Source organism: Acanthochromis polyacanthus, chromosome 7, assembly GCF_021347895.1.
Source record: "Acanthochromis polyacanthus isolate Apoly-LR-REF ecotype Palm Island chromosome 7, KAUST_Apoly_ChrSc, whole genome shotgun sequence".
In the NCBI taxonomy this organism is placed as follows: domain Eukaryota; kingdom Metazoa; phylum Chordata; class Actinopteri; family Pomacentridae; genus Acanthochromis; species Acanthochromis polyacanthus.
The window spans coordinates 19,675,830-19,690,820 of NC_067119.1; the positions used below are offsets into that span (position 1 = coordinate 19,675,830).

The 14,991-nt window shown below is 39.9% G+C and overlaps 2 protein-coding genes across 5 annotated transcripts in view; both read left to right on the top strand.

Annotated features, from left to right (window-relative positions):
* The first annotated feature begins 13 nt into the window (after positions 1 to 13).
* trafd1 (TRAF-type zinc finger domain containing 1) lies at positions 14 to 9,587 on the top strand. Of its 4 annotated transcripts, none has more exons than XM_051951084.1 (12): positions 14 to 109; positions 762 to 810; positions 1,143 to 1,278; positions 2,062 to 2,115; positions 2,218 to 2,653; positions 3,073 to 3,381; positions 3,457 to 3,521; positions 5,370 to 5,630; positions 5,863 to 6,001; positions 6,964 to 7,180; positions 7,305 to 7,362; positions 8,500 to 9,587. In XM_051951084.1, exons 2-12 carry the CDS (start codon positions 776 to 778, stop codon positions 8,536 to 8,538), a joined length of 1,749 nt encoding a protein of 582 aa, XP_051807044.1. In that variant the 5' UTR covers positions 14 to 109; positions 762 to 775; the 3' UTR covers positions 8,539 to 9,587. The 4 variants fall into 4 exon arrangements, with proteins under 4 accessions (XP_051807044.1, XP_022052061.2, XP_022052060.2 ...); XM_022196369.2 differs by having other exon boundaries at positions 28 to 470; positions 751 to 810; XM_022196368.2 differs by having other exon boundaries at positions 28 to 470.
* A 4,402-nt stretch (positions 9,588 to 13,989) lies between these two features.
* The window catches only part of smtnb (smoothelin b), a 49,805-nt gene continuing 48,803 nt past the window's right edge, over positions 13,990 to 14,991 (top strand). The window contains 1 exon segment of the mRNA XM_051951123.1: positions 13,990 to 14,320. Coding sequence (XP_051807083.1) covers positions 14,270 to 14,320 — 51 coding nt within the window. The 5' untranslated portion in view covers positions 13,990 to 14,269.

The following is a 14,991-nucleotide window of genomic DNA, read 5'->3' on the forward strand; positions in this document are numbered from 1 at the left end:
CCTGACAGGCTTGACTCTGGGCATCAATCATCTGATGGAAGGACGGAGCAAGGAGGAAATAACGAACTGTTTTTCTCGGTAGTTACCACGGAGTTGTTAGCTACCGTGTGTGAGTTTGGTTAAATATTATCAGCTGACTAAGGGTAGCATCAACACGGTGGAGTTGTCTTTGCTTTGACCGGGCGGCAGGAGCAGCACAGCCGGACTTTACGTTAGCTTCTCGCTTTGTTAGCCGCTGGACTCCGGAAAGAGCACATAAAGTTAGTTAGCTAGCGTCGCTACGTGGTGTTTCCTAGCCGTGCATTTAATGCTAGGCTACGTAGCTAGCTAAAGCCCGCACAGCTAGGCTAGCACTGCACAACTTTTTGAGATAGTTCAAAATGCTTGTCGATTAAGCTCGAACAGGAAACCATTTCCTAATCCAGGCTATCGTCGTCGGCTAACGCTTGCTCCCTGACTGGAAACACCGGGTGAGCAAACCGAAAGTGCTTGAATCAGTTTAATGTGCTAACAGTGCTAGCTGTCTGTACATTAGCCCTGGTGATCTATGGGGGTTTGTACATGAGCTTAGATGTTGGTGCCTCTTCAATTAACTTGACCCCATGAATCTCAGATGCCACTTGTTGAACTAGTAAATCACGAATTCCTTTCTGCGGCTACAAATAGTGCATGTTTATCTGTTTTGAAGAGCAGCAAATGTCACATTCCTTTGACACTCCTGACAAGCTGATGTGTCATTTTAACTCACAGTTTCTCCACAGGCTTTGGTCAAGTCATGGCAGATGAAAACACACAGTTCTGTGGCAACTGGTAAGCTTTACTAAGTCACAATATTTGATCAGTAAATTTGATTAAGACTGCAGCTATGGAGATTTATCTGTTGATTATTTTCTCTATTAATCGATTGTTTGGTTTGTAAAATCAGAATATAGCAAACACTGTCCATCAGTGTTTCCCCAGTGCCTAAGATGACAAATGTTCACCTCTAAGAGGCAGGAATAATAAAAAAAAAATAATACACTTAAACTACTGAATCAGTATGGCAACTTAATGATGAGTCATTACAGCTCAAAATTGAATTGATTGTGAACACAGTGTTTCAGCATCTTCCTTGTCTTTTTAATTTATATATTTTTTCTTAGCAAACATGACATTCCAGAGGCTAATTTTACAACCCATGAGATTCACTGCAGAAGAAACATTGCATTGTGCGATGTGTGCCAGGAACCAGTGCCCCGGGCAGACCTTCAGGACCACAAGCAGCAGGAGCACACACAGGTAACATCTGAACGCTAGTGCTGGAGATTTACACATTAAATCAGCGATAGATGGCACCCAGGTAGCTCGACTGGTTGAGCAGGTGACCCATGAACGGGGGCTGTAGTCCCTGATGCAGCTCATTCCAGCTCATGACTCTTTGCTGCAGGTCTTCCCTCCATTCTTCTCCCTACTTCCCTGTCGGGCCTCTCTACTAACCGATCCAATATAGCTAACAAAAGGCCAAAAAATAAGTTGGGAAAAAAAGTCAGTGATAGATGTGTGCTCCTTTAAAGTGCAGTCTGTCATCAGATGAGGGGAAAACGTGTGTAATCTGCACGACCTGAACAATTACTGAATACATGTGAACCTTAGTTCATTTCTTCCAAATTCAGTAAACTGTGAAATGAACCAGGAACCTCTGTTCTTATTGTTATGCGTTCAGACTGCTATTTTTAGGTCATAGCAGTTTGTCACTACAGTAAACTTTATAGAGGGAATTCTTGTATGTTTTGGTTATTTTTCAGTCTGCTGGATATGATTTCACTGTATTTGGGGACCTCATGTGTGCTTTATTACTTATTTAACAAGGCATTTTTTGCCTAAAGTATATTAATTATCAGTATCAGTTACTGTTTATAATCTTCCTTGGCTTATTCTAATTGTAGGCTGGCTAATGCAGCAGTTCTGTCAATGGAAAAATCCCTGCAGCCACCAGTGACCTCAAGTCTTTGTCTTAAACGATTCACGACAAAGCAACGCCAAACTGAGACTGTGTAACGGAAACTCTTATTTTCATTTTAGATTACATGCAAGTGTGGCTTGAAGATTGAAAAGAATCACATTGAAGCTCACCAGGTACTGAAGACCATTTTCCTTCCCTATTAATAAATCTAATATTCAACCACCTTGACTAAAAATCCTCTAAATGTGTTTCCTTATGATGATTATCTCTTTCAGAGCTCTGAATGCTCTCAGCGGCTGGTCCCATGCCAGTACTGTGAGCTAGAGCTTGTTTTCAGTCAGTCAAAAGAGCATGAGGACTATTGTGGTACGCGCACTGAGCCTTGTCCTCACTGCAAGTGCAACGTAATGCTGAGGGAGCAAGCTGTGCATCCAGTCCTATGTGGAAGCCTCACGCCACCCCAAGAGAGGAACAACAGCAGGATGAGCCGCAGTCCAGTGGAACAGTCTCCGGGTCCGTGGTTTGAAGCCCACTCCATCCGAAACCTCCTAAGAGCCCAAGAGAGAGGCCCCAAGAACAACAACGTCAGTGCAGCAGAGCATCAGTCATTTCCTCGCCCATTTGATCCCCCACTTTATAACGCTTCAAGGGCACCTCAGGCCTCAGGAGACTGGAAGAATCCTGCACCACAGAACACACCATTTAGCCGCTGTAAGTGTACTTTTTTAAATTAAATGTGGCAGCAGGAAAAAATTTGCCACCGTCTGTCAGCTTGAAAAAACTGAGATGCAGCAGAAGCAACTGGAAAATATTAATTTGGAGAGATTTTGCAGCCTCAGCAATAGACACAAAGGTGGCCATTGGCAGAGGGCCAAAGAATGCATTGAACATGTTGCCAAGTTTGGACTGTGTGCTTTGCAGTGTCAAAGTTTGCTTGAACAGCAATATGGAACTTAAACAATGCGATGTAAAAGTAGGAATTTGCCATGAAGGGATTTTTTCAACATGAGAATAAATCCTACTAATTTAAACATGTTTTTCTCCCATTGTTGTACACTGACTGGACCTGTCTTGTGCTGCTGCTTTTAGCTACAAATCTTTTCTGAGCTGATTCTAAAATTATCTTCTAGTGCTGGGGCAGAGTGATTTCCAGCACAACAGCAGCAGCAGCAGCAGCAGCAGCAGCATGTGGCCACGCAGCGAGCACACACTGGATGAGGATTCATCGGGCCTCGACTACATGTTGGCCCTCAGCCTGCAGAGTGATGGAGATTCTATGGGGGGAGGCATCGAGGGCAACATGTGGAATGACATCTGGGATCACAAGATTGGGAAGTCTAACACCTCCGTCAACTCTCCACTGTCTCCACCCAACAACAACTACCCAAACTTCTCTGTAGGGACAAGCTCAAGTGCACTCCAGGACCACGATCAAACAGGTAAGTAGATTTTAGTTGGAATACTTCACATTGTTCTGCTGCCAGTTTGTTAATCATGTGAAATTGTTTTTATAGATGCCATGTTGCCTTGTGAGTTTTGTGAAGAGCTGTTTCCAGAAGAGGACCTCATTTTGCATCAGGTTTGGGAATGCTTCTTGCTACATCGTTGCTCAAATGTCTGATGCATGATGCTATGATTTTTGTGGTTTACATTAACATTTTTGGCACAGACACCTTAAATATGGGAATTAGATTGTGACTGAAGCAGACCAGAGTCTAAAAATGTGAACGGCACGCCTACAAACCTTCTGGAAAACGGTCACTCAGCTCAATCTCATATAAACAAAAGCACCGCAATCACAGTAGATTACCAGATCGCCTAAGAGGACTGACATGTGCCACATTAGTAGACTAGTAGAATATTTACTTTCAGTGTTAATAAGACTGTTCAGTTTTTGTTGTTTTTTGCTGATTTTACATTTCTGACAGCTGTGAGATGACATGATTCATCTTAGTTAGCTAGAAAACAAATGTTTCTTGTTGGGATGGCACCCTTACGATACTTGAGCAGTAGAAAAAAATACAAATGAGCAGCTGATTATCCTCCAGACAGCGTGTCCCCGTCACATTGTTGCTCATTGTGGGTTCATTTTTCAACCTCTATAGAAACACCACAACTATGGCACAAAGTAGAAAGAGTTTAGAAAGTTGTAATGCCATACATTATAAGTAATTAATTTTTTAAAATGTATTATACAATATTAAAAAACAAACTCATAATCAACATACACAGCATTTTTCCAAGTGCCCACAGTGTAACTAAAATCGCATGGTGACTCTAAATGATGCTGATATTTTACTACTTAGATTTCTCCGTTCTTTCCATACTTGTATCTGCTCTTTGTAAACACAGGCCTCAGTTCAGTTGAATAGTCCTATAATGTTTGTCTTACTGGTTTCACGTGAGTCGCTCATGGTTTCTTGGTTGCTGTTGTTTTAGTTTCTGGCTTTGATAATTTTGATTTTTTTTTTTTTTTTTTAAAGACAAGATACCTCTTAAATCTACTTTCAAATTTTGGGGTTCAGGGCCTCAAAGTAAGAAATAATATTTGCATTTAAGCCTCCATTCCAATAATTATAAGCTTGTTAGTTGTAAGGAGCCTTTGTTCATGTTGTAGTTTGAATTAATTTGCATTTATCTTGTCTTTCAGATTGTTTTTTGGTTAACGTTGGTAGCCAGATAACCGATAGACATCTTGTTTCTCCTGGGTTTAAAAATCTTTTATCAGTGAAACATAAACATCATAAACGAGCTCTCCATTGACGATTTTTGTCTATATTACAGTAAAATACACATTTATTGTTTGAGAAATACCTGCCAAGCTGTTTTAGTCTACAACACAGGAAAGACAGTTTGTGATTCCACATCAGTGCATCATATTCTTATATATGACCAAACAACAGCTGCATTAAAACAGCCAGAGCCAGCCTGACTGGTCTTCTGTCCAGTGACTGAGAACTGATATTTGTTTACTGTTGTCTGCATTGTTGTTTTGGAGCTATTCATTGTTGTTTCTTAAAGAGTCAGGTTATAATTCACCGTATCTCATTCTTATTTTTTTATTTCTGCAACATCACTGGTGACCTCCTCCAACGACTACAGATCAATTTAACTTTTAGGCATATCTGGTACAATGACTGTTTAAAGAAAAAGTAAATTAATTTTTCACCCTGCCTACTAAGTTGAGCTGACATTTTGTCTTCTCTCTCACATTCACACTGCTTTCTGTTTAACGTTCTAAAACCTGTCCGCACTAAATTATCAGATAGCAAGTGAGCATTTGCGTACCGTTCTTTATCTATTACTGTTCACAGTCCAGTTAACGCCTTTGCCTGTTTGAACAACTGTCCCTTATCTTCATGTAGAAGGAACATTCTGGCTCAACTCGAGCAGTTTAATGTTAGATGTAAACTTTTCTTTGTTTCAGACTGGCTGCAGTCCAGCTTCTGCCTTTGCGTCTTTCAGCAAGCAGCCCTCGTCTCCGCCTAAAGAGGACAGGATGGGCAGGAATGCTCCAGGGCTGATGCACGGCTTTCCTGACACTCTCGCTTCCAACATCCCCACCTTCCCTCGCTCAGTGTCCCCAGCCTCCTACAGTCCCCCAGCCAGTCCACTAGAGGGCGATGTGGTCATTCCCTGTGAATTCTGTGGAGTCGCTCTGGAAGAGGCGGTTGTATTTCACCATCAGGTGTGTCATCAGTCACCGAGCCACTGGATGTTAATGATCGTATTAGAAAATTATTCAGACACATCTTAGGTTATCTTAAAAAAATGTGGCATTATTAGTGGCAGTTTAATGCAATTTGAATAACTAATCTGTAAAGATTTCCACTTTAAAGCTGAAAAAATCTCCCTTAAAGATTCTTCCTGAATATGTATTGTTGTCAGGGTACGTGATATTTGTGTGTTTTTATGTCCAGGACAAATGTGATATGCGACCTCAGGCTGGCCATCCACTGAATAATATAACAAAAGCATCCATCAAAAAACCTCTAAGCCCAGCTAAAGACGCCTTCGGGCAGATGTCTCCAGATTTTCAGAGGACATTAAAACACCAAGGTAAGATATGAACTTTGTTCAAATATTTTAAAAACGTGATGCTGACGTGAATTATTTATGGAAAAATTATGAGAAATCTGATTACAGCTTGTGCAGTGTGGCAGAAGCACAAGCAGGCACAAATACTGAACAGACTTTGTACCTCAATGTTTTAACAGTTTACAAAAAGGGAAGTGTGACTGATTTACAAGCACTTCAGGTTTATTCCTCAAACACAACACAGGTTAAAAGACACGGATAGAGAAGATAGCTCTGTGTTGCATCAGGACAACACAGACATGATATAGTGTCTTTAGTAGACATTTATGATAATTCATGGGATGTGACAACCCTGTTACATGGAAACTTGAGAGAAGAGGGTTCTCTTAGAACAGGAAATAACTTCTCATTGTGCAGGAACAACAAAATGAATCAAAAACAAATCCATTCTCGTTGGCATGGTTCCAGATCTCTGCATTGCTTGCCATATTTGTGCAAAACATCAAACAGAATTGAATCTGAGAAATCATATATAATAATACATGGAGGGAGATGAATTGTGCTTCAGTCTGACAGTCCGTTAACTGTTTAGTACAGTTAACCCCTCATAAAGTCTGCCTTTGGAGAGACTTGCATTTTTTATCTTTTGTTTTTTTTAACTTTTGAATATGTGAATTTTTTTGTCTGTTCTTATTAAGGTGGATTAGTAGTTTCTTTTTAAATGTGTGTAAATGTAATTGAATAAATTTGTAAGATACAAAATGTTCAATCAGAGGAATTCTTAACAAAAATAAACTAAAGGTACAACACTTAAACACTTCGGTCATTGCAACAGGAAACATCATAACACACAACATTTGTATTTCAGGAAAAGCTATTTTAGGTGATTGTGGTGTCGGCGCAGCATGGACTGTCTGTTTTGTCTGATCTCTGTCTGCCTGTGTGTTTACTTACACATCCTGTTTATACTCTCAAACCTATAGTCGACTTCCTGGAGGAGGACTTTGGATATGACAGGGACACAGCAGCAGGACACAACCTGAGGGGACAGCAGAGAGGCTACATCGGCCTCCCGAGTCAAAGGAAGACGTCCAACTTTGACGTTTCTGTGAAAAACAGACCTCAGCAGGGCAGGGAAGCAGAAGGAGCTCATTTACCGTTCTGTGACACCGACAAAGCCGGTGCTGCGTCTATGAAGGGGTAAAAGCAATAAATTCATTGGAATTACTTCAGCTCGACTTGATCAATTTAGAATTTCATGAATATTATTTTTGCTGTATTTTAGCCTATTATAAACAATCTGATTTGATGTTGTGTCCATCAGACTTCATCTCCCAGAAAATAAAGAAGGGAGAGGGAACAGAAGGAATCCAATATCAAAGGTACACTGACATTTTCTATTGTTTTCTGTAGGGGATGAACAGGATTGCCTGTGGGTTTGATCATTGTGTGTGTCGTGGTCCAAATGAAAGAAAAAACACATCATCACCTTCTGTATATTCAAGCTTTTAGGTTGGGGAAAAATATGAACAACTGCATGAAATTGTTCATTGCAATGGTGTCATTTTTCCTTTTTGCCATTCTTCTTCTTATTTTTTTTACTTCCTTTCGATGTTAGGTGATCTAAAATATTAAAAACTGGTGTAGGTCTGAAACACCTTTATCAGTCGAGCAGAATCAGATGACTTCTGTCGTTCAAAGCTTTAACACTGTTTAAGAAGTTTCATTTTTATGTAAACCAACTGTGAAAGACTGAAAAAGCCAACAGGAATTGTATTCTAAATTTTTGAATTTTTCTTGCCAAATCAATTTTTTTAAACCAGTTGTTAAATGTTCTCAGTCCCTTCTGTTAACAAGAAATTATTCCAGCAACAGAAAAATACCAGCACAGACAAAAACAGGACAGACATGTGCACTACTATTCAAAAATGTCTGCACAGTTTACAGACTTTACAAAACCAAACAGAAAAACTGCCACAGGGATATAAAGTGTTGACCAAAATGTTAAACGGAGACAAAATTTGGGGATTTTTTATGCATTGCAGTTCAGTAAGAACACAGATATGCAAAAAGGATTGATGTTAATTCATACTAGCATAGAATATCTGTAAAATAATGAAAGAAACAAAAGTAAGTAAAAGCGAGCACAAGACAGGCCAGTCATCCCCTAATTACTGTTAAAAGTAAAAGGGGAATCTAAACAGATAATTAGATGGATTTTTTTAAGGTATTTGGGATTGTAATAAAAAATGCAAGATCGCTTTTGGGCTTTAACTCGGTGGAATGAAGAACAGTGATAAATCTGAAGATGTCCAGAGGTAGAAGAGGAATAAAGAACAGATACAATCTAGTGCAAAATTAAAAGCAAGCAAGTTTCTTTTTCAAGTAAATAGACCCTGCTGGAATTGATCTGAAGCTGAAATGTGAATGAGGCATTTTTTGCTTCATTTTTTTCTGCACTTGACTTTTTAATTGTCTGTAAAATGATGACTTTTAATGGTGTTTTTTTATGTTTGCAGTTACCCAAGAAGCAGAATGAAGAGCAGCAGGAAGAGTGAGAGCTGCAACCCGTGGAGAAATAGACAAACCAAATCTCCTGCTCTGCTTTTCATGTATCTTTTTTGCACACTTTTGAAAATGAAACCTTTACCTATCTGCTAAGTGCCTGTGGGAGTATCAGCAACTTACGGTTTATATTTTGAAGAATTTTACTATCGGCTCCGAAACAAGTAATTTGGTTTATTCCTGCGTATTCTGCTTTATATCAAGGCTTGTTACAATTGTTTAATTGTCTAACTTCCAGCCTTAACAGATAAACTCTAAGATGGATATAATTTACTCTGAATTAGATTTTTTTTTTTTGTATTAACTCTACAAGTTGTGCCGCGGCTGATTAAGAACATCAAAGACAGACACATGGCTTTGTCGGTGTGCATTTGTCGAACTTAATCTTTACCTTCTTACTTCAGCCAAGGACGTTTTGTTTTCACCTCTGTTCTCCAGTTACTTCAGAGTATTTCTCAGTGTTCCCATCGGTTTCTGCATCTTTGTGTAACCTGAAGCACTTTGATAGTTTATTTTGTTAAAAAAAAAAAAAGGGCTTGTGGAACAGATTTGATAAGTTTATGCATCTTTGACCGAGAACAGATTAACGGTATTATTGAACATTTGTCTTTTATACTGTTGAACATTTGTCTTTAATAATTTGTCTGTAACTACTCAATAATATTTAGATTTTTTTAAAAGAAATTGTACCTACATATCTATATATGTGATGTTATGTTGAGATGTTTTTTGAAACCTGTCTCCTGTCTCAGTAGTATGACAAGCGTTTGTTTTGCTCCTCTGAATAAGATTTAAGATTGATAAGATGTATTTTGTGTGTAACATATAGGGTCCACTTTAGACATGCATATAAACTAGGCAATCACAGATGGTTGAGTCTGCAGTTTTTGCTTTTCTGACCAACAACCTCAAGTAGAGAGCAGCGGCTGAGCAGTGGAATCCCCTGATGTGGTGTTTAGTTGGACTTCAGCTGACTCCTCCTGTTTCAGAACAACTGTCTTGATGCTCCCAGTTTCGTGATTATTAAATGTTTTAATGAAGATATCAATGGTTTGTATTTAGTCAGCGTTGTGTCATACTTACATCTAAACAACCTCAGTTAACCGGTGATTTACCAAACCGTGCTAAGAAGTAAAGCTCAACTGTCTGGTTTTATTTCTCAGATTTCCAGCCAGTTGACCCCCTAAGAAGCTGCTTGTTTCTTATATGTGGTTACCTACAAGAAGGATAATACATGCTGCAGGAGAAGGGCATGTTTCATGTGGCAGGACACCAGTATTTCTGTCACGCCAGAGTCCCACATTGGTTTTGTTGTGATTATTCCAACCATGAAAAAGACAACATGCTGAGTGTTATTGGAGGGATTTTGCTTTGGCGTCTTTAAAAGCGGTTCTTATCTGAAATAGTCAAGATCATGTCTTGCCAACAAAAATGAAAGTGTTTGAATTATGTCTGTAAGAATCAACATAACATGTGTTTTTATGAAAAGTACACTAAGGTCATGGACTCGGTTGGAGTTTCCAGACTTTATTTCTACTAAACCAGCTCCAGTATTTTCACACCTGGCCAACAAAATAGACAAAGAAAATGAAGTAGAAAATGTTTGTTAACCAGAATTCTATTGCAAGCCACACGGAGAAGCATTTTAAAAAGTAGTCAAACCTCCATAATGGGAAATAAAATGCCATCGATGTGTTTTCCAGGCCTGTAATTTCCATTCGCTTAGGAAGTTTCCTAGAAATACAGACAACTGATTGGTAGAAAAAACATTGACAGGAAGGTTATAGCACACTGGGCACAAACAAATTCTGTGGTAAGAGTGGCAGCGTGCAAGCTCTACATATAAGCATGCATCAGGACTTGGCCTTCTCAAGTTTTAGTCTTTCAACTCAACACACTTTTCTTCCCTGTCTGCTAAGCACAGGAGCTGACTGGGTGCATGTGTGTTAGCGTGTGGAAATGGTTCAATTTGCTGGTAGTAACATTTACGGAGTGAAGAGGAAGAGCAGCAGAAAGGGGAAAAAAATAGATGTTTTAAAAAAACAGGGTTCTTAGAAGTGATTGGATGGAGTGATGTGATTGGCTCCTGCCATGATAAGAGTCCCAACGATCAACAACACTGGTTTAGGACAGGCGTGAACTAACCGTGACGTCACCCATTGGTTTCAACGCCGAGAAAATGAAGCCCGGATTTTGCTACTTCCTGGTCGCCATTTTGGATTTTTTGGAGCCAGTGACGTAAAACGCGTCCTCAAACAGGCTGGACCGGAGAGGGCAGGACCAGTCAATGGGACTGTCAATCAAGTATAGCCACGCCCCCCTGGCTCTACCAACTTTAACGGTTTATTTAAAATTCAGTATTGCTTTATTTTAAAATCGGCCACCTGATCTCTCATTTTGACCATGAAAACTAACAGGAAAAAAATCTTGAGCTGTAGAAAATCAGTTTATCAAATTTTATTTTTTCCAAAAATGAATTGGGGTCTATGGAGAAAAAGCTTTTTGGAGCCAACCCTAGCGGACGGCGTGATATTGCAAGTTTTTGACACTTCCAGGTGGGCTTCAGTTTTGGAGCCAGATACTACGTCCATCTTTATATACAGTCTATGGTTTAGGATAAGCTCAGCCAAGGAGGGCGAGAGTGAAGGGGTAACATGAATGAAATAAAGCCAACGACAGCAAAGTTTGGGCTCCTTGCAAACTCTGTGGACTAGTTTATACTCCGCAATCTCTCAATGCTGAAGGTTCAAATATAAACTGTGGCCTCTGTTGCATTTACTTCCATCCTCTCTCTATCTCCTTTCTTTTTCAAGAGCCGGGGCATCCCTGGGAAAATTACATGTTTTGTGGATTTTTGAAGTGAAAGGAGATAATTACAACACAGCAGCAAACACACATTAAAACTGTCACTTTTTATTTCTTTAACTTAAAAAGCAGGCCAAAAATTAAACAGTAAATGTGGCATCTGTTTTGCAGACACCACCATTTGCAGAAGCTTTTTGCAGCCAGATAAGAGTTTCTAAACTTGAATTAGGTGTTCTCATCCTTACAGATCATCTTAAATTCTGAAATAATTTTCAGTCTGTGTTGTACTTGCAGCATTTGTAAAATCTACCCACAGATTTCTCGTGATGTTCGTACAGCACTGTAAAGGGCATCCTTTCTTCCACAGAGCCCCAAAGCAGAATATTTACGCTCCTACTCTTAACGGTTGGCAAAGTGTTCCGTAAATCAAAGGCTGCTCACTTTTTCTCTCAACACGTGTTCGATCATAGTGGTCAAAGGGCTGAGTTTCAGCTTCATCTGTGCACAGCGCTGGTTTCCAGAACAGCTCTGGCTATATTGATGTACTGCACTCGTTGACTTTTGCAATGAAATCACACTTGAGTTTCCCTTTGATGACTTACACTTTCAGGTCCTGGCTGTTCATCCACACTGCAGAGTAGAACAGTGCACCATCACTCCTACGACTGCTAAACCCTCCTGTAGCTCCCTTCTAGTCATACGGGGTTTTGCTTTGCTTTTGCTAGACCTCACTGTTGTTTTCCTGTACGGGGGAAAAAAACACTCTTTCCCATTGTATTTTTTTTTAACCAGTTACACTCATCTTGGGTAATGGCGCCCTTGTAAATCAGTGATGGGGAAATTGTTGTGGTGAAACATTCAATAAAAGAAGCAGCGCTGCTTTATTGCATGATCCAGATCTTTGACAAACCTTGACTTTGTCATCGTGGTGGGGTGCTGCTTGAAGGTTGTTTCCCGCCATGGAGGGGATTTGATAGGAGAGTTGAAATCTGTGTAAAGTGCATGGAGGAAATGATAGGCCTGTACCTAAAGTCTACATAGCTGATCAAGACTCATCTTGTTGCAATGTTCTGCTGGGAAAACTTGGGTCGCGGCATTCATGTGGATGTCACTTTGACAAGTACCACCCACCTAAACATTATTGAAGACCAAGAACTCTCCCCATGGCAACAGCAACAGCCTTACCCCAGCAGGACAATGTGCCCTACCACGCTACAAAACTGCCCAGGAGCAGCTCGAGTAACACAAGGACTTCTAAAGTCCTTGCATCTAAACTTTCCAGATCCCAAACCAGTCAAGCATCTAATGGATGCCAGACACCTCTGAAGAGCCTCAGAGGTCCCATATTCATGCCTTGATGGGTCAGAGGCGTCAACAGCAAAGCTTGTCATTAACTACATTTCATGTAGCTTTCTTTCTTCTTCCACCATCTGTGTGATTGTCTGCAAAATACCCTTCATTATGGGAACCAACAGCCACCACCTATACCATGAAAATTAAAAATTTTGCTGAAGGTTCAGGGTTTCTGCATTAAAAGCATTAATAGTCTTTAAGTTGATTTAGCAAAAATTAAAGCCTTAAATGGCATTAAAAATCATTAAGTTTGATTTTCAGTGGCATTTAAAATTGTTTCTGCAGTTTTAAAGAAAATATTTGACAATAATAATATAATATATACTTATAAACTGCGATTCGTCAGATATGTGCATCTGTGTAAACATGCCGAACTATATCGATAATTGTTCCAGCCGGTGGGGTACAAATTGCCAAAAATTTCATGTTTTTAAAGTGGCCGGCAGGTGGAGGAGAGCTGGGAAATGGCAAAAATTCCAGCAAAAATGGCTAGAAAACGTGGATTTCAGAAAATGACTACAGCCTGTGGGTGGTCAGGGGTAGTTTCTAGATTCAGAAATAGTGAAATGTAGAGACAGTTTTCATATAAGAATCATCTTTTACAAAAAAAAAACAAACCCGTGTAATTTGTTGAGTTCACAGTCATGGCATTAAAATTTCTACATTATAGCATTAAAAAGCGTTACATTTGACTGACTGATTTCTTCAGAAACCCTGAGGTTTGAACCATGCAATAAGGTAGCATTGCTAGCATGTTTACTTATTGATTATTTTCAGCAAATAAACCATTTAAATGCCTGCTCGCTTCCCGGCATGCACATGTTCCACCAAAACAATTTCTCTGTCAACAGTTGTAGGGGGCACCATCGCTGCATCCTGGGCTTAGAATTGCCCAGGATAATTGTGATTGTTTTAAAGAAATACAAACGAGCCAGAGCATTAATTTTTCCCTCTATATGATAAGAATGATAACTAGGTGCAGACAGACCATTCTGCATAATGTGTTGTTAGTGCTAAAGAATGGTCTGACTCTGTTCAACTCCACAGGAATGTGTGGTTGACTAGCGTATGATTCCCAGTTTGTTCTGTCTAAATAAATAAAAATGAAAAATCCAAGTCTTTCTTTGTTGTCTAAAGAACAGAGTTGAGTCGATGTGAGACAGTGGCACTAATCACCCTCCATACCGAGTCGCTGTTTCACGTCCTCCCACACAGCGGCGCGCTTTGAATGAGCGCCGGGAGCAGCCGGAGACCCGGAGGGGCGGAGTTACACCTTTGAGTGGGAATCCTCTGTTCAAAAAGCTGCCAACGTCCACTTGTATGAGTGTTTCTGCTTTCACTGCTGCTCCAGAGACGACTGAAGAGGACCGAAATATGCTCTGAACACGCCGGATACTGCTTCACTTTCTTTGACTCGCAACAGAAACTAAGTTTTGAGAGAAACTGCAGAAAGATAGAATAAGGCAAGAAAAACAAGATAGCGAGTCGTGCAGGTGGAACACGTTGCGGACCAGGGAACCACATCAGAGCTTCTCGACTCACCTGAGGCCGAGCAGAAAGACGAAAATGTCCCTGGAGACATATTCAGCGCTGGACGAGTCCTCCCTGCGAGCCCTGGTGAGTACATGGATGGAGATGAACAAAGTGACTCTAATCTGTGATTCTGTTCATTTTAAACCTCCACAGCAGCTCCACCTTATAATTAGTTGATTCCTTTGTTTGGGGAGAAGATCTTAGAAAGAAATGTGCACTTTAATGCTCATAATTGTGTTTCTAGAGATCATAAATGTCTTTAAACACAACATCATGACTGAAGAGTAGCCAACTCTTTACCCCTGTGATAGAGTATAATGTTATTTTTTTTCCTTGAAGTGTCTCTCTTTCAGTAATGACACCTGACAGGTAGGATGTGCACAGTATTAGGGTTAATCCTGACAGGTGGTCTGCACACATACACTGCTGCTTTATTAGCTCTGTCTGCACAGTAGATCCTCCCTGTCTCAGTCCAGGTGAGGCAAAGTGTGAAGTATATTTTCAGTGTTTACCTCTAGCAGACTGGGGGGAAAAATGGGTTTTTAGAAGTTTTTTTTGCAATAGGGTAACTGTTTAGGTTGTGTATCAAGCAAAAATACCAACATTTGCTTATTCCAAATGTGAAGATCTGCTGCTTTTGTGTCATTTTTGCCAGAAAATTGAACATTTGGAGATTAAAAAAGGCTGATTTGGAATATTAATTGGCATTTTTCTAGACTTGTAATCAGCTACTTGGTACTTACTTTATTAATCAG